This window comes from Cucumis sativus, chromosome 5, assembly GCF_000004075.3.
Source record: "Cucumis sativus cultivar 9930 chromosome 5, Cucumber_9930_V3, whole genome shotgun sequence".
NCBI classification, from domain to species: domain Eukaryota; kingdom Viridiplantae; phylum Streptophyta; class Magnoliopsida; order Cucurbitales; family Cucurbitaceae; genus Cucumis; species Cucumis sativus.
In genome coordinates this window covers 21556357-21574241 of record NC_026659.2, presented here as the reverse complement: position 1 = coordinate 21574241, position 17885 = coordinate 21556357, and the positions used below count along the sequence as shown (strand labels likewise).

Below are 17885 nucleotides of genomic sequence, written 5' to 3'. Positions count from 1 at the left end.
TTTAAATGATAAAATTTTTAAAAATATTTAAAAATATTATAATTTATCTAAAATAAAGTTTGCAAATCAATGGTAATATTTTATTAAATAATATTACAAAAAGTTACGAAATTACCAAATAAGGCTTTGACAAACCGTGGTCGTAAATTCCAATTACGTCATAAATTATAGTAACTCTAAGGCACACAAATCATAGTAACTCTAAGGCACACGCATTGTTGGTAGATGACTATGCTATACTAATTGTTTATTATAAGTTAGAACCGAAGTTTATTAAATAAAATGTTGGGAAAGTAAAAATAATGATAATAATAAATATAAGGGAAAGAACTTAAACAATAAATTATTGTTCCAACCATTCAAATTCAATTACCTTTTATCCAATAAATAAATAAAACATTCAATTGCTTTGAAATCTCAAATTAGAAATGATCAAACTTGGAACGATGAAACTTTAGAAAGAAAAATGGTTGGGAAAATAAATTAAAATATTTGTAAAATTTTGGATTAGAGTTTGATAGTATTCTTTGTAAAATTTGCTATCTTTTTAATAGAGAAAAAAATCAAATTAATTTTTCTACCACATGTCAGTGTATGATTGGGTACAGCATTTTTTAGGCGTTTATTTTATGGCTTATTACGGATTACTTTATTTGTGTTCACATCTCCGATACTGACCTTCAATCGCCGCTAACACCCCATACTCACTCTTTAAAAACCCCGCCGTCCATTTTCCCCTCAAATTCATTCAATTCTGGTCCGATGTCTTCATTACAAAGAAGAGGTAATATCTTTATCTTAACCCTAACCGGCCCTGGTGAGCATAGATTCAGTCCTCACCTTCTAGATTCTATTCGATCCTCTCTTCGTCAAGTCCGCTCCCATGCTGAATCCGCCGCCTCCTCTGGCACTTCCTCCAATTTTGTCCTAATTACCACCGCAGAAGGTAAATTCTTCTCCAATGGCTACGATATCGATTGGGCAAAAACCTCAATGAATCAAATGATTCTCATGGACGATAATTTGAAATCCGTCGTATCTGACCTAATCACGCTTCCGATGCCGACGATCGCTGCTGTTTCCGGCCACGCCTCGGCCGCCGGCTTTATTTTCGCGATGAGTCACGATTACATCGTGATGAGGAGAGATCGTGGATTTCTGTACATGAGCGAACTCGACATTGGTCGAGTCATTCCGCAGTGGTTTGCTGTTTTGGTTAAAAGCAGAATCGGATCGGCGGCGGTTCGACGGGAAGTTGTTTTGAAAGCGCCGAAACTGACGGCGGATAAGGCTTTGGAATTGGGGATTATTGACTCTTCGCACGATGGCGCGGAGGAGACCGTTGCGGCTGGCGTGCGATTGGCGGAGGATTTGGTGGCGAGGAAATGGGACGGCCACACTTACGCCGGGAATCGGATGGAACTGCTGTCTGAGGTTCTGAATGTGATGGGAGCACGTTGCTCCGTGGCAAAGCTGTGAGGGTTTAGGAAACCGTGAGAGTGGCAGGTGATGGGTAGCTTTTATCGTTTATTATTATATCATTGAAATTACATTAATAAGCATTTGTAAAAGGATAGGATAAAGTCGTTGGATAAATGGGAAAATATAGAAAGATGAAAAATAAATAAATAATTTGTAAAAATATACGAACAGGTATTAGGAAAAATTGGTTAAAATAGTTATAGTATTTTTCTCAGTAAAAATATTTTCAATTCGAAATTTCTTCTTCTTTAGTATATACGGTGCCGTCGTATTTTAAAAATTGCGTCTATGTTTATTTATTTAATTTTAGCAAACATATTTTTAACAAATCTTTGATTTATATTTAAGTTAAACATACAATATTACTAATTTAATTTAACCATCTTTAATCTTCAATGGTCTCTCATAATTTTAGTTTCTATTTTTGAACGAAATCATAGGATTTCAAAGTAAATTACTAAAAATAATAAAAGTTTATATTAGTAACTTTCTTTTTTCTTTTTAGTTAACGTGAAATTTTAATATATTCATTTCAATTTTTGTTCGGTCTAAAACAAATAAATAGTTTAAAGTCAGTTTTTTAAAGACTTTTCTTGAGCTTTGTAGAATTAAAGAAAGGGCGAAGAATTCATAGAAGTAATTATGATGCATTCGTTTTAAAGGTTGGAAAAAAGGCTAGACTTGAATGCAATATTATAAAGTATTATATCATGACTCACACCTATCAAATCAATCTAATAATTAATTATTGAAAACACTAAAAATAAAAATGTGGAATTCAACCGCCCTCCATTTTTGAAATGTTTGCTTCTAAACATATCTACCCTAATAATTAATTATATACTTTATTGTTGAATTTTAAATTAAAAAAATCATTATTACTTTTCTTCTTGAGCTAGGGTAAAACGACTTTATGTTTTCAAACATTATAACCAACTCCAAATCTACAACATAATAAGAACATTAACTAACTACCAAATTTGTGGTTCGAATATCAATACTCTTAGTTGTTGTACTAAAATAAATATTATCATTTCAGATCTCTCTATTTAGCTATTTGTTGCCTCATCTTCTTCTTTTTTTGTTACACAATGTTTACTACTTTACTTGAACTAAAATGACATAGGTTGATATAAATACTTTAAATCTATATAATGGATTAACCCAAGTTCATTCATGCTAAGTTATGAAGAATAAGTTACATATCAAATTTCATTGATGATGGCTATAAAATGACTTTTGTCTAATGACTATAAAATGACTATTGTCACCAAAATCTCCCCTTAGTTCTTGATGTAACTTTTGTCTAATGGCTATAAGACTATTGTCTTCCTCGACCAAAACCATGAATGCCCTTAGTTCTTAATGAAATACAAGAAAACCAAAACCCTTAATGTCATTAGTTCTTGATGGGATATAAGAAATAGTGCTTATTGTTTTGGTATATTGGAGACCATAACTATGGTTCTATTAGGATCCCATTAAATCCTATTCAATCTAGCTAAGAACAGACATGCATGTTTAATCCTTACTTACGAATCTTGTACCTTAATTAAATAGATCACATAATATGTCTAATTTAATAAAAGAACCCAATGTGATACATTATTCATTCACATACATAGCCCCCACTTTAATTAGACGTATTATTTAAATATGTCTAACAACATCGACCCTAATAACAACTATAGACCTTACTAAAATAGTATGCACAAAAAATATATTATTAGCAGAGACTTTCCTACATCTTTGGCAGAAATTGTGCGACGGGAGGGCGCGTAGAGACTTTTGCCGATGTTAGGTCTAATGTGTCTGGTGGGTACGAGGGATTTACAGTTGATATGGCAACAATATGAATTTTTCCAATATGTACAGTCATGGATTAGACATGTTGCTTGACGAAATAATGGGCACACGATTCGAGTGCACAAGTGACGGTAGGAATGCTTCCAGTGGGTTGAAGAGGAAGCGAGGAGGGCAACCAATAGAAAATGTGGACATATTTTGCAATGCCATTGAGTATGATAATGAACCGCTTAACTGCATTGCAGACTGACCGATCTTACAACGACAAGATGCAAGCACAACACGGCAAGAGGTCGTTCAACAGCCATCCTCGAACTGACTAGAATTGACATGTGTCACTATATGCATGTACTGATTCACATTATTGATGACATTAAAGCATTCCTAGATGTATCTAATGACATGAAGTTCAACTTCAATACGGTCATTCTCCAAGAAAACCCTTGAGTGCTTTTTGATATCTTTGTTTGTCTTTTGTGTCTACTGCTTCATATGTATTGTTTACTGTTTTTCGATCTTTTCATATGTGTTTGATAGAACTAAGTCATGCACAGCGGAAAGAGAATCGAATTTCTACCCTAATTGCCACAATTAACATGTAACCATAAACTAATCAAATTAGGGTTTTAAGAAATATTACATTTGAAGCTTTCAAAAGGTTTGATATCTTCTTACCAATTCTAACCGAGACCACCACTAGTACTCAACTGCTATCCTCTAGACAAAGAACCGGGTTGTGGGACCCAATTTTGGTGTAAAAAGTAATGGAGATAAAATGGGATTGGAAGGTTTTTTTTTTCTTTTGTTGAGATGATGAAAATGATAAAAGAGGCAAAAGTTTTTTCAATATTTGAAACACCTCTATTTATAACCTAATTACATGCAAAAATGCATGCAATTCATTTGCCAAATCTCAACACCTAATGTTCCACTAACAATTAGTGGAACTTAGTGGGCTAGGTGTCTATATCTCATATAGCCACATATCCCACTAAGAGTTAGTGGGATTATCCAACAAAATGTTGGATTTTCCCACTAACTTAGTCCAAGGATAAAATGGTCATTAGATATTTCTAGTCAAAAGTTAAACTTTGACTTTTCTTAGTCAAAAGTCAATATTTTTTACTTTTTACCATTTTGTCCGTCTTGACTAATTCCAACCTCCCGAGCATGAATCCGCATTCATTTTTCCAAAATTCAAATCACATTTGAATATAAGGCCAGTCAAAGTTTGACTTTTCAAAGTCAAAAGTCAACATTTTGACTTTTTACTATTTTTGACCAATTCTATCAATTCCGAGCTTCTTAGTATGAATCCGCATTCATACTTATAGTATGTAAAACATAAAACTCTATTTCTAATTAGAATTCCGACGACTATATCACTATATTTGTCGGTTTCCCTTTCTTCTCCCAATTCGAACAATTCGACTTATTTCATCACACTGTTCTAAGTTTAATCCATATGAGCTAGCAGAGGAACCTAATGGATCTATAGATCATGTGCTCCAACGATTCAAGATTAACTAGCTAAACTCTTTTAAACCGAGTTAATCAACATTCGTTAACTAACAGGTCATTCCACTAAAGTCCCGTAGTTGCACTCCCCTCACTATAGATATATTTGTGTCCATTTGATAAAACCATAATCAGTAAGTTAATCCTTCACAGGTTGCTCGTAACCTTGGCTGGGTCAAAATACCGTTTTACCCCCAAGATTACATTTTGCTCCTTAAGTCTCACTAATCCACTATTGAACAATTGGTTTAAGGTTCAACTTATAAACTTAATCCCTCTCGGGCCAATGAGAGGGTGGGGCCCCTTGTTCAAGACTTGGATTCAGTGCTTAAGAGAACAACCTATCTACTAACCCTAAAGCGGGTAGGAGTGAATTCCATCTTGTACCCTATGTTCCCAGCTGGACCTGATCTTACCCCTGAAATGGGAGGCTTATTGGGCCAACGCTGATGAGTTGCCCTCACCTATGCAGATCTAAGGATAATCTCGTGTGAACAGGAGTTCATAGTTAACTCAGGATTAAGACTAAGTTACCTAGGTCATCAATAATTGAGATAGTCAGTTTTAAACAGTAAACGATGTTATAACGTAAAAAAGACTAATTCATGATTCAGTCTTATGTAAACATTTTACATAGGATGCCCCCACTTTCATGTCTCTACATGAACGATTAGGATCACTTCGTTTGTACTACAAAGTGGGCCGCATCCATAGTTTCTCTAAATAAGGCGCCTAACCTTTATTTCATATACTATAAACTATTTATGCTATATACTCGAACTTGATCCACGTTTATGTTTACACATAAAGTTCAAGTTTATTCAAAAATAGCCTTGGAACTTGATTGATTGGATTTAAGATTATAATATTTAATTTCTCAATAACAACTTTATTGAACAGAATATGATTTACAAACTACGAGTTTTAGGACAAAAAATTCCAACAGTATTGTTATTCGGATGTTAAGTGAACAAAAATTTATAGTAAACCAAATCTTCCCAATTTCGTTTAGCTTCAAATTTATATTTGCATGCTCTAACAAATTTATGCACTAGATATGAACGACACTATAAATGAAAAAAAAAAAATCGACCACAACCTAACAATTTATAAATCAAATTATGAAATAAATGGAGTATGTAAGAAAAATATTGCAAAACATATTTACAAAAGATAATATGATTTATTATATTACATATATTCATAATGATTATTTTATATAGATTTTTTCTTATTTGTTATGTAATCTTTATTATAATAACACCCCAATCATAATAATTTCTCCAAACGCATATTATCATAACACTATTCTTATAATCCATTATTCAAACAAATGTTATCATAACACTATCTATTATAATCATTTTCTTAAACACATACTATTATTTATAATTTTCTTTCCAAACACATATTATCGTAAGACTGCCAATAATAAACTTATTTTTAAATACATATGATCATAATACTTATCGCCATAACTCTTTTTCTCCACCAAACGCACCCAAAGATTTGAAGTCGGTTTGTCGGTTTGTCGGTTTGTGTTCTTGTCTACCATAAATATGCCTTTGGAAAAAGGAAACACATCCTTCCATTGATTGGGATAATGAGAAGGGCAGACAGCTTTGTGACAGTGGGAATGACGTAATTTAATAGTTAACCAAGGACACGGATGTAATTTCACGTAAAAAATCAATCCTCACTTCGGTCTGTCCATTCTCTATTCCCGTGTCCAAACACCCCCAAATTCATCCCACCTTCTTCCTCAAACTTCCGTTTCCCTTAAACCGCTTCTTCAATCTCCCTCTTCACTGAGCGGGGAGAAGGAGATGGAGAAGGAGAAGGAGAAGGAGAAGGAGAAGGAGAAGGAGAAGGAGAAGGACTCCGATGAGCTCACCCTCAAATCTATGCCCTCCAATTCAAAACCTACCAAAATCAAAGCCTCCGATGGCAAAGAAGAAGGCGAAGTATCTTCTTCCGACAACGATACACAAACACACGACGTACTTTCTTCTCATTCCCTTTTCTTTTTGTTTTTCTCTATAATCTGCATCCCATTCCTCTTCGTTTTCGTCTTCTCCGATGCTGAAAATGATTGTTCATCCCTTACCATTTTCTTGCTTCCTCTGTTTTTCTTGGAATTGAAGGCTTCCTATAGCTTGCTTCATACACTATTCTACTAATCAAAGTTCTAGGTCTCTGTTTATCTTTTAATTAATAGTTGTTTATGTTGTCGAGGTGAGAATAGAGGGACTGCTGTATTTGAAGTTCAAACGGTTTATCTTTATGCCGTAGGGTTGAAAGTTTTAGTTCTGACTTGTGAACTCTTGTGTTTTTAGTTATGATTATGTTTAAGAACACTTTGGACTTGTGAATTTGTTTTCATTCTTTATATTCGGATCGGTCAAGGATTAGCATTTTTTGTAGTATCGTTAATGGATTGGTTATCTTTTCTATTCGTGGTATAATTTTTGTATTTCTGTTTTATATGGCTCATGAGGGATTTTTACTTCTCAGGTACATCCTGTTTGTTCTACTGTGCCTGCTTCGATTGCGTCACGCATATCATCCATTCTTCCTCCTAAGAATAAATGTAATCCAGGGATCAAGACTGGTAAGTATTGCCTCTTATGAACGATTCTGGTTTTTTAAGGCATTGTCTATTAGTTTATTAACTCCATCCTTTCACTTTGAATTCTGCAACAGTATAAAAAGTTGTTTTGAAAGCTATTTTGGTTATGAAGCTTTTGGTATATCTGCAGTATAAAATACGTTGGATTTAGTGTATATGCATATTTTAAACTAAGGATATTGGACACCTACGGCTTTCTTTCGTGTGGCAGTTTACATGGATTTAGGTTTACTATGGAGAAATACTTTTCATCTTTACTAAAGTTGAAGTGTTCACACATTTCTTTTCTTTAAGGATCTAAAAGATGTGGATACTAGCTGGGGTTCTTTCTAGCTGTGATGTTTGCATTTTAGGTTTCAGTGCTTGAATATTTCCCATTTTTCTGGATGACGGGATTCTCAAATTATTGGTCTTATGAATGAATCTATCTGTGCACTAAGCTTTATGGTGGTTTTATATTAAAAGTACTTTATGATGACCAATATCTGCCACTGACACAGTGAGCTGTTTCTGGAAATAAATTTTCAGCTTCTGCTGATGTTTGCACAAGAACATCCATATCAACTATGTCTCAGAAGATACGTGATAATGCTCAAATTGTAAACAAAGCTAGTACTCCTTGGGTTGCTTCCAGAAAGGCCAATTCTAATCTTGTGATTAGCTTCTCCGATGACAGTGGCAGTGAATTGGAGGAATGTAGTAAAGTGAGAACTTCAAAATCTCATAGTGATGCTGTTAGGCATTTTAAGCCTCCAACTTCAATACTTGATAGATCAAACAAGTTACGGAGTATGACAAGGAACAAAGTTGTGGTAAACAAACTGCCTTTGAGTCAAGCGTTTATCCCTTCAATGACCAAGAATCACAAAGCATATTCCAAAGGTGCTGCTGGGCCCTCATTTGCTGAACAAGGATCTAAAATCAGAGCTTTCAGTGGGAACCTACAGAGCCAAGGGCGTGGAAATGATCAAGGAATGAACGTAAACACTAGCAAGCTGCAGGATTTGCGGCAGCAGATAGCCATTCGTGAAAGCAAATTGAAGCTCAAGTCTGCCCAACAGAACAAGGAGAGGGTTTTAGTTACAAACCAGGATTATATTGTCACAAATTCAAAATCTGATTTGGGTAGGAAGGGGAATGCTACTATCTCGCAGTTTCCTCCACTAGGGCCTAAGGATCTAAATGCGAAGCGCATGAAAACCAGCGGGTCTTATTCTTCCAAGCTGAGTTTGAATGGGCAACAACTTCGTTCATTGATTGCTGCAAAATTTATTTGGCCTCAGGAGCCTGGAGAAGAGACACAGAACATTAAGGGCTCTTATAACCAGAAGGGGAAATCCTTGAGTAGAGAAGAGTCCAGTGTGTTGAAGCAGAGTAAGGAAGATATCAAGCATGTGGCTGCTTCACCTTCACTTGGCATTGACCTTGGCAAAGTACAGGATGGTGAATAGTTTGTTCATACTGAATAGAAAATTAAAATTTTCAGTTTAGTTCAATCTTACTGTTTATGAGGTGCTGCCCTAACTTGTTATGTAAAATGCTGTGCAGATACTGACATTGTTGCTAATGGCAATCAATCAGACTTTATTGGCAATCAGGTGGATCCTCACCCTCTTGTTGTCTTAGATCAAGCTACAGCTCTACCAAATGTCGCATCCAATGTCCAATCTCAGTTTGTAAGTCAATAATTGTATATGCGGCATGATGTCTTTTCTCATTGATGTCTTTTTTTATCAAGTATCTGAAATTAACTATACTTCTCAGAAAATCTAGAAAAGTTGCTTCATTAAACCTTTGATGAATTTCCACTATCTTATGTTTGACGATATTGTTTGTGGTTTTTCCTAAAATCGTTAAGTTCATGGTGAAGTTAATTGAACCATATCTCATATCTGTATTATTAACAGTGGATGATCAGGATTTCTTGCATATTTAGGAAATAATAAAGTATTTGTATACATAAATGGATTTCTCTTCAAAATTATGTTACCGTTTATTATACACAGTTTTTCCTTCTCTCTCCTTGAAGCATAATTTGAATATTTGTCTCAACAGGATAATGTTGAGTTTCACCGTCAGAGTGATGGCCTTCAGCCATCTGCTTCAACTGCAAAATTTTTTGAAAGAACACCTCCTCAATCAGCATCCAATGTCAAGACACCAGAGCCATGCAGTAATTTCTTTAAGGTTTATCTTCAAGCTCAACTGTTCATTTTTGGTTTTTTGTTCTCGCTCTGTTTTTATAACATGGATTTCCTCTGGATTTATTATCATCGCAGTCATTGATCAACAGTAAAACTTCTGGGACTGCTTTTGGTAATCCATCAAGTTGCTTGGATTTTGGCAATTTTGATCTCCAATCATTGTTTGAAATTGAGGAGTCACTAGACAAGGATCTAGAAGAAGCACAAGATTGCAGGCGCCAATGTGAAATTGAAGAAAGAAATGCTTTCAAAATTTATTCTAGAGCTCAAAGGGCTTTGATTGAGGCTAATTCTAGATGTGTTGAACTTTATCACAAGAGAGAATTATTTTCAGTTCATTTTCACTCTTTTTGCATGAATAATCCTGGTTCAGTTAGTTCTTCAAGACAGCAAGAAGACATGATAATTGACGTGGATCACTTAAATAGTATGTCTGGACATGCTAATATAGCTTCTCCTTTGTATCAGAAGCATTCTGAATATAACAGTTCTACTCGGCTACATAATGATTTAAATATGCAACTTGAAAATGCTGGTGCCATAAATACTTCCAATCTCCATGAGAATGGACAAAGTTTGGGGTCTGAACCTGGATCCTGCTCTGACCTAGGTGGTAATACATTGGATCCATTGCCTTTTAAGGGCAATAATATTGCAGATAGAATTTTCTCTCCTTCTGTTGATCCAAACGTTTCAATGGATGGAGATGAAGAGTCATTTCCATCTGACCATGAAATGATTGATTCCTATAATGAATGCTACATGAGAAAGAAACACTTTGAAAATGATCAAATGGAGGCATATAATACGTCGAAGAACAACCACTGCGACAATAATATTGAGGATTCTTTGCGCCTTGAAGCAAAATTAAGGTCTGAACTATTTGCACGTCTAGGAACAAGAAATTTGTCAAAGGCTTGCAATCCATGCAATAACCTTCAAACTTCAGTCGAACAGGGGACTGAGAATGATGCTAGGGATGACATAACTCAGCAAAATAATACAGAACTTACAGTAGATCTAGCAGTTGGAAGTGACGTCGACCTCATAAGTAAGAAGAATGAGAGTGCCTTACTATCAGGAAAGGGAGATCAACAGTTTGGTTTTGGAGGTAACTTTATCTTCAGGAATGAGACTTATGCTTCATCATATGTGATCTTGCAGGCATGTTTGAAGTGGCTTTTAAAGATACCTTTTCTACTGTTCCCATGTTATTCATGTTATTTTAGGTAAACATCTTTTACCTAAAATTTATCATTACCTCAGTCCTTTTCATGAAGGCCGGTTCTGGAGGTCTCTTTGAATTGAAAAATATGGCAATGTGTGGAAATATACTTTAGATTTAAATTGGGGCCATTTATTCTTTTGCTCATGTCCGAAGGAAACTTTTGTGAATTTAAATTCTAACGGCTGAGTCTAATTCTGAGTAAAAAATTAATAGAGATAAGAGCTTGTCAACTTGAAGTCTTTGAGTCTATTTTTTTTTCATATCGTTCTTTGAGTGTATTCCTAGCTCTTTAAAGCTTAGGGTGAAAGGGGCCTAAAAGTGCTAGTATTTTGTGGAATTGTGTTGTTAGGGCATTGTTGTGGAATATTTGGCTGGAAAGGAATTCGAGGACCACTTCTTGAGTATTGTTCTCTTCTTTTGATTTTGTTTTTGGAAAAAATTGCCTCTTCTCTCCCTTCCTACACCATCAGTTTAACTAAGAAGAATACATATCAATGAACATAATCTGACAGAGTAGGTAGTTTCTGGTTGGAAAATTATTCATAGCCCTCTTTGTCTTGGCACCATTGCCTTGCAAATACTTTTCCCACATTTCTAAGAGGGAATTTGCAAATGATTTTGGCCTTTGGTATCTACTCATGAAACCTCAGTGCATAATGCTTCAGTTTTTTTCTCTTAGCATCGAGCGTCATTTCAAACTGCTGATTGTGGATGCTCTGTTAACTTAAACCTCCATTACCTGCACATATTGCCATAAAATGAATCAAACCTTAAAGTTATGCATAGGGAATCATGGATTAAAGAGATAAGCCATAACTTGGTTGTTTTTGAGTTTATCAGTTCAAGATTTAGTCTCTTGCTGATTATGATATTGATCATTTTTTTCTCATTTCAAAATAATATAAATATTTTGAGCCTTTTTTACTCTTAAGCTGTGGTTCAGATGGCAGTTTTCTCAGGTTGGTTGAGTGTGAATTATGGTTAAAAATGATTTAGTGAAATACTGAGGATTTTGCTTAGAATATTTACTTCCTTATGCAGGCACAGACAGATGCAAAACCCCAGATGAGATCCATGGTCGTTATCATTTTGAAAACTTGCCATCAGAGGCTCCGGATTTAACAGACTCTGATGACAATGAACCATTCAGTAGAGAAGGATCTTGCTCCAAAACTACTAATAGTTTTACACCATTGACTATGAACAGTGTTCTGCAACACATGAAGGTCATATCCTCAGTTAGTATAGAAGTCTTACTCACTAGAACTCATGGGAGTCTCTCTAATCTTGGTTTCCCTGAAGACGGTGATTCTTTGGAAGTGGATCAAATCCACTGGAGAAAATTAAAAGAGAACTCTGTCCATGAGATTGCCAGACCCATGTTACAGAGTGATGGCTCTTATACTGACGATCTAGCAATTGATCCATCGTGGCCACTTTGCATGTATGAACTCCGTGGAAAATGCAACAATGATGAATGTCCTTGGCAACACATGAAGGACTTCTCTTTTGCCAATAGAAGCCAGTGTCAGCATGGCCACATCAACTCTTCTGGTATGATGATTCTGATGATCTTTTAATTAGATGGTTCAAATTCTGTAGACTTTTCATCTGCATCTTTTTCAAATTCTTGCGATGGACTATCATTTTCTTCAGATGAAACAAAAGTCTTCAAGAATGAAGATCAAATGACTCCTCCAACTTACCTGGTTGGCATAGATATTCTAAAAGCCGATTCACGTTCATATGGCCATGTTTTAGCTCAGAGAAGTAGTCAATGCTGGCAAAGCTTTTTTAGTATTTCTTTGACGTTACCAAATTTGCTCCAAAAGGATGCTTCTGCTGATGGGTTATTTTTACATGATGCTCGTATAGAGGCCAAGGGAAGTTGGAATAGACCATCATCATACTTTCAGAGGGGAGGCTCTGTATTGGTTTGTTTATTACTCCTTATATATGCCCTTGGTTCAGTCTGCAGCTTAACATTTTTTTTCCTGTTCTTTTCCTCTTGACATGCGGCACACGATGGCTGTGTTGAACTAATTTGTATTTGAGTTCCTTTATCTCTCTCTTCCTTCTCTGTCATGCATGGCTGCATATCTTTTTATTGTTTTTGGATCAGAAATATCTATTTAACTCTCTTAGCATGCTGTGATCACAGTACTTGATCATTGCCACTTTCTTCAATTAAACTTCATTCTGAATGGAGTTTTGCCTAAATTATTATAATTCTTTTCTTGGTGTAATTTAAAACTGCGCCATCATATCTGAACTGTCTGATTTTGGGAAACAGGGTACTCTTCCCTTGCTCAAATCATGGCATTTAATTTGAGTATTTTAACCTGAGAAATATCGTATTTTCTTCCCCTCCTTTTTGCACACACACGCATGTATGTAGTCTGCACAGGAGTATTTCATTTCTCCTTTTTGCATATTGTTATTATATGAAGATGTTGCCTTTTATTTTTTATGCTTGTGCTTGATGTTACCTCTTTTTTTCCCCTTTTCTTTTTTACATGAAGATAAAATTATCCTTTTTTAGTTTTTGTGACGTTATGATTCTGGTCTTTGAAGGTTTCTATTACATATTACTGATAACTGATCCTTAACATCTTCCGGTTGTTTGGTCCATGATCTCACTTACACTGACTTTTCTTGCAACTGCTATAAAGTTTGCTGTCACTGATTCTGAAAAAAGAACATTAACCATCTTTCTGTTGTTTGATCCATGATCTCATTGTGGCAACTTCTTACAAAGTAGAGTCAGCTGAAACAGGGTGATGAGAACCTAGCTCTGGAAACAGCTCTAATTATTATTAATCAGGAAATGAACAGTCGAGAGGGCATGAAAAAGGTACGTTTTTTTTGTTATTCATTCTTCTGTTGCTTCTTGCTTGTGTGAACCATGTTGCAATACAATTGGAAATATTTGTCTTGCAGGCTCTTCCTGTACTGTCACGTGCTGTAGAGAACAATCCAAAATCTATAGCTCTCTGGGCTGTTTACCTTCTAATATTCTATAGCTATACTACAACTGGAGGGAAGGATGACATGTTCTCTTATGCGGTATGCATTATTATATTTGTTCCTGCTCTGCTGCGTAATATAATCTGGATGTAGAAAAGTACTGCAAAAACGTTTTTAAAGATGTTAATTAAATCTATGTATTAGAATATATATAGTAGAAAGATGAAACAAGATTTGCGATATCGAAGATTTTTGCTTTTATCAACATTTAGTAAACACTTTAGCATTTTGGTGATGCTGACTGTCAATCCAAGTTATTTTTTGGTTGTATCAACTTTATAAAGCGAGGACTAAAACATAATATGTTTTTTCATCTACTTGGTGATATACCACTACAATGTTGAAACTACAATAAAGTTTCTAGTATTTTGAAAACAGTCCATCTTTGAAGTAACATTGAAGTTACAAAAAAGCTGTCATTGCTTAACAAGGGAGAAAGAGAAACCAGATGTTTACTAGAATGTTAATGAAAAATCTCTAGAAAGCTTCTTCTTCTTCATCTGTTTTGTTTTGTTTTGTATTTTTTTAAAATAAAAAATAAAAAATAAAAATCTCTAAAAAGAAGAAATTAGAAGTATAAAAGATTTTAGACAATGGGCCAGAAGAGTTCATCTACTTTGCTAAGTGGTATGTTATGAACCAGAACTACTAGTGATCTCTGAGAACATTTTATTCCAGCTGATGTATGGTCTTTGGGTCCTGTCTAGTTCTTTTCCTTTTAAAAAACTTTCTCCTTGTACTCGTATCACCTTTATGATTCAGTGTTGGTCTTTGGTGGGCACTTCTGTCCATTTTTATTCTCACTCGCTTAATCAAACATTGTGTGGAAATCCTTTGTTCTTGTTGTTCAGGTCAAGCATAATGGGCAATCTTATGAACTTTGGCTCATGTACATTAACAGCCGCATGAATCTTGATGCTCGATTGGCTGCATATGATTCTGCAATTTCTGCACTTTGCCACAATATATTTACTCATAACTTGGATGGGAAATATGCTAGTGCCCATATCTTGGACCTGATTTTACAGATGACAAATTGTTTGTGTATGTCTGGGAATGTCGAGAAGGCTATTCAGAGGATTTTTGGACTTCTTCAAGTTGCTATGGATTCTGATGAGCCTTATTCTTTTACGCATTCTGATATGCTCACATGCTTAAATATATCTGACAAATGTATTTTCTGGGTTTCTGTTGTGTATTTAGTTCTTTACAGGAAACTGCCTCATGCTATAGTGCAGCAGCTTGAATGTGAGAAAGAACTGATCGAGATTGAATGGCCTGCTGTTCATTTGACAAATGGTGAGAAGCTAAGGGCTTCTAGGGTGGTCAAGAAAGCAGTAGATTTTGTCGATTCATGCTTGAACAATGAATCACTTGATAGTAAATGCTACCAAAAATCCATTCAAATGTTTGCTGTCAATCATATAAGGTGCTTGATGGCATTTGAGGATATAGAATTCAGTAGGAACTTGTTGGATAAGTACGTTAAACTTTATCCATCTTGCCCAGAACTTCTTTTGCTTGATATACGGGCAAGGAAACATGATTTTGGGGATGCAACTGTTATGGCTTTTGAAAAAGTAATCAGGTACTGGCCAAAAGAAGTACCTGGAGTTCAGTGCATCTGGAATCAATATGCTGAATATTTACTTCGGAATGGGAGGATCAAATGTACTGAAGAACTAATGGCCCGTCGGTTTGACTCTACTTCAAAGATGGATTGTTCTAAAACTAGAACACCAGTTAATAGTGACTGCGACTCCTTGCACCTGCTAGATCATGCTTCAGGATCAATTGTACGTGCATTAGATTGCAGTCCCAATGAGGTGGATGTGGTGTTTTGGTATCTTAATCATTCAGTTCACAAATTACTACTGAATGATCAATTAGAAGCACGTTTGGCCTTCGAAAATGCTCTGAGGGCTGCTAGTTCTGAAACTTTTAGATATTGTATGAGAGAATATGCTATGTTTTTGCTTACCGACGAGTCTTTGTTGAATGAGGCTGCCTCTGTTGGTGGAATAAGAAGCATCTTAGAGGGTTATCTCAACGATGCTCGGGCTTTCCCAGTTCCCGAACCCTTGTCCAGAAGATTCATCAAGGATATCAGGAAGCCAAGAGTTCGACTTCTTGTCAGTAACATGCTGTCTCCAATTTCTCCGGATGTTTCACTAGTGAACTGTATTCTTGAAGTTTGGTATGGGCCATCTCTTTTACCTCAAAAATTTAACAAACCAAAGGAATTGGTGGATTTCGTGGAAACTATCTTAGAGATTTTGCCTTCTAATTACCAGTTGGTACTTTCTGTCTGTAAGCAATTATGCAACGACGACAACTACTCTTCCCAAGCTGCCTCTCCCAGCCTTATTTTCTGGGCCTGCTCGAATTTGATCATTGCAATTTTTAGTTCTGTCCCAATACCACCAGAGTTCATTTGGGTAGAAGCTGCTAATATTCTGGCCAACGTTAAAGGTCTTGAAGCCATAACTGAGAGGTTTCACAAACGAGCTTTATCTGTTTACCCGTTCTCTGTTCAGCTGTGGAAATCATATTACAACATATGTAGAACTAGAGGAGATACAAGTGCTGTTCTGCAAGAAGTAAACGAAAGGGGAATCCAACTCAACGAGCCTTCGTGATAGAGTTTCACCTTGGTTTGGTAGGATCAGTAAAATTACAGGAAAACTAGGATCAGTTTTTTAGTTATGGGAGAAGCCTCAGTGTACAGATAGTTCACCTCATACCGTTTTATCATATACATGCTAGGCACGGTAGTTTCCCCAATTTTGTTAAGTGGTAGAGAGTTGATTGCGGCTAGGAATTAGATATTAATATAAATACTTAGCAGAAAGAAAAACTTGGTGGAAAAATAGCCTTTTGTTTCCCGTCTGTAAAGTCATCGAGACCATATCATCATCAGATTTCTCAGCCAGTTTCTTGCTCTGACCGTTGTTCGGCTATTTCGTTAAGGTGTGTCCTCGAATCTCAGGTTTTCCTCTGTCTTTTTTGGTAGAATTAATTTCTTTAATTGACCCTACCCATTTAAATGTAAGTACTAACCATTTTTAGGTTTAAATATGATATGGTATAAAATGAAATGCTAATACTCAATGTTCATCGTCATTGTTTTGGTTTTCCTACTATCTATGTTATTTTGTTTGTCAAACAGTGGTTTATTCTAGAATTTTGCTACAAAGCTTGCTTGGGTTGCTGACTTAAGTATTGCCCCTTCATCACAATTGTTGCTGAACTACTTTGTTGATGCAATGAGTTAAATATTTGTACAAGTTTTAAATGGTGATGAACATATGATTTACCTAGCTAGGTTGGAATATTGTTTTGAACTTTAAGAAAAGATTTACAATTGTGTTGGCTTGTATAATTTGAATTATTTTCTTAAAAAAGGGTGTTTTTGGAGACTAATTGATAAAACAAACTATTTATGGCAAAGAATAAAAAAAAAACCACTAAAGGAAAAAAAATTTACAGCAAGAAAGTGTAAATATTTTGTACACTTTTGTTATTCTTTTTTTACCGTTTTCCTTCAATAAAGTAAGACTACTGTTTTTAGCATTCAAGATGATAAGTTAGGAGAAATAAATAAAGAAAAAAGGGTTTGAATGTCAAAATTGTTTAAAACTATTTATAAATATAACAAAATTCATTGGATTGAGATGAACTATTATTTGTGCTTATCGGAATATAAAAGTAGATAAATATTATATAGATTGAGATATTTTGTTGTATTTATAAATATTTTAATTTTTTTTACTATATTTGAAATTAGTATTTATAAATATTTCAGTTTGTTTTACTATATTTAAAAATAATTTTTAAAAGGTAATTAAATGTGCCGTAGTCTATTTTCTCTATACAAATGAAAAAACTTCGATTGGTTCAACAATAAAAGATTTAGGGCATTTGGTTTAGGCTAAACCTAAGAAGCCCTTTGGTTTAGGCTAAACCTAAGAATGTGAAAAATTCTGTTTGG

At 35.1% G+C, this 17885-nt stretch overlaps 2 protein-coding genes across 2 annotated transcripts; both read left to right on the top strand.

The window, feature by feature from the left end:
• Positions 1 to 595: 595 nt before the first annotated feature.
• On the top strand, positions 596 to 1736 carry LOC101209864 (enoyl-CoA delta isomerase 1, peroxisomal). Its single transcript, XM_004142693.3, has one exon. The coding sequence runs from the start codon at positions 763 to 765 to the stop codon at positions 1477 to 1479; it is 717 nt and encodes a 238-aa protein (XP_004142741.1). The 5' UTR covers positions 596 to 762; the 3' UTR covers positions 1480 to 1736.
• Positions 1737 to 6491: 4755 nt separating this feature from the next.
• LOC101211906 (hypothetical protein) lies at positions 6492 to 17034 on the top strand. The gene is made up of 11 exons (XM_011657054.2): positions 6492 to 6806; positions 7321 to 7417; positions 7964 to 8878; positions 8984 to 9111; positions 9491 to 9622; positions 9715 to 10750; positions 11909 to 12421; positions 12524 to 12801; positions 13629 to 13721; positions 13808 to 13933; positions 14746 to 17034. Exons 1-11 carry the CDS (start codon positions 6633 to 6635, stop codon positions 16531 to 16533), a joined length of 5280 nt encoding a protein of 1759 aa, XP_011655356.2. The 5' UTR covers positions 6492 to 6632; the 3' UTR covers positions 16534 to 17034.
• The last annotated feature ends 851 nt before the right edge of the window (positions 17035 to 17885 follow it).

Excerpts from the sequence above, each read along its gene's own strand:
- LOC101209864 (XM_004142693.3), top strand. The coding sequence starts at position 763 with ATGTCTTCATTACAAAGAAGAGGTAATATCTTTATCTTAACCCTAACC.
- LOC101211906 (XM_011657054.2), top strand. The coding sequence starts at position 6,633 with ATGGAGAAGGAGAAGGAGAAGGAGAAGGAGAAGGAGAAGGAGAAGGAG. Across the intron at positions 7,418-7,963 it reads TAATCCAGGGATCAAGACTG|CTTCTGCTGATGTTTGCACA; the intron begins GTAAGTATTGCC and ends ATAAATTTTCAG. Across the intron at positions 12,422-12,523 it reads TGGCCACATCAACTCTTCTG|ATGAAACAAAAGTCTTCAAG; the intron begins GTATGATGATTC and ends CATTTTCTTCAG.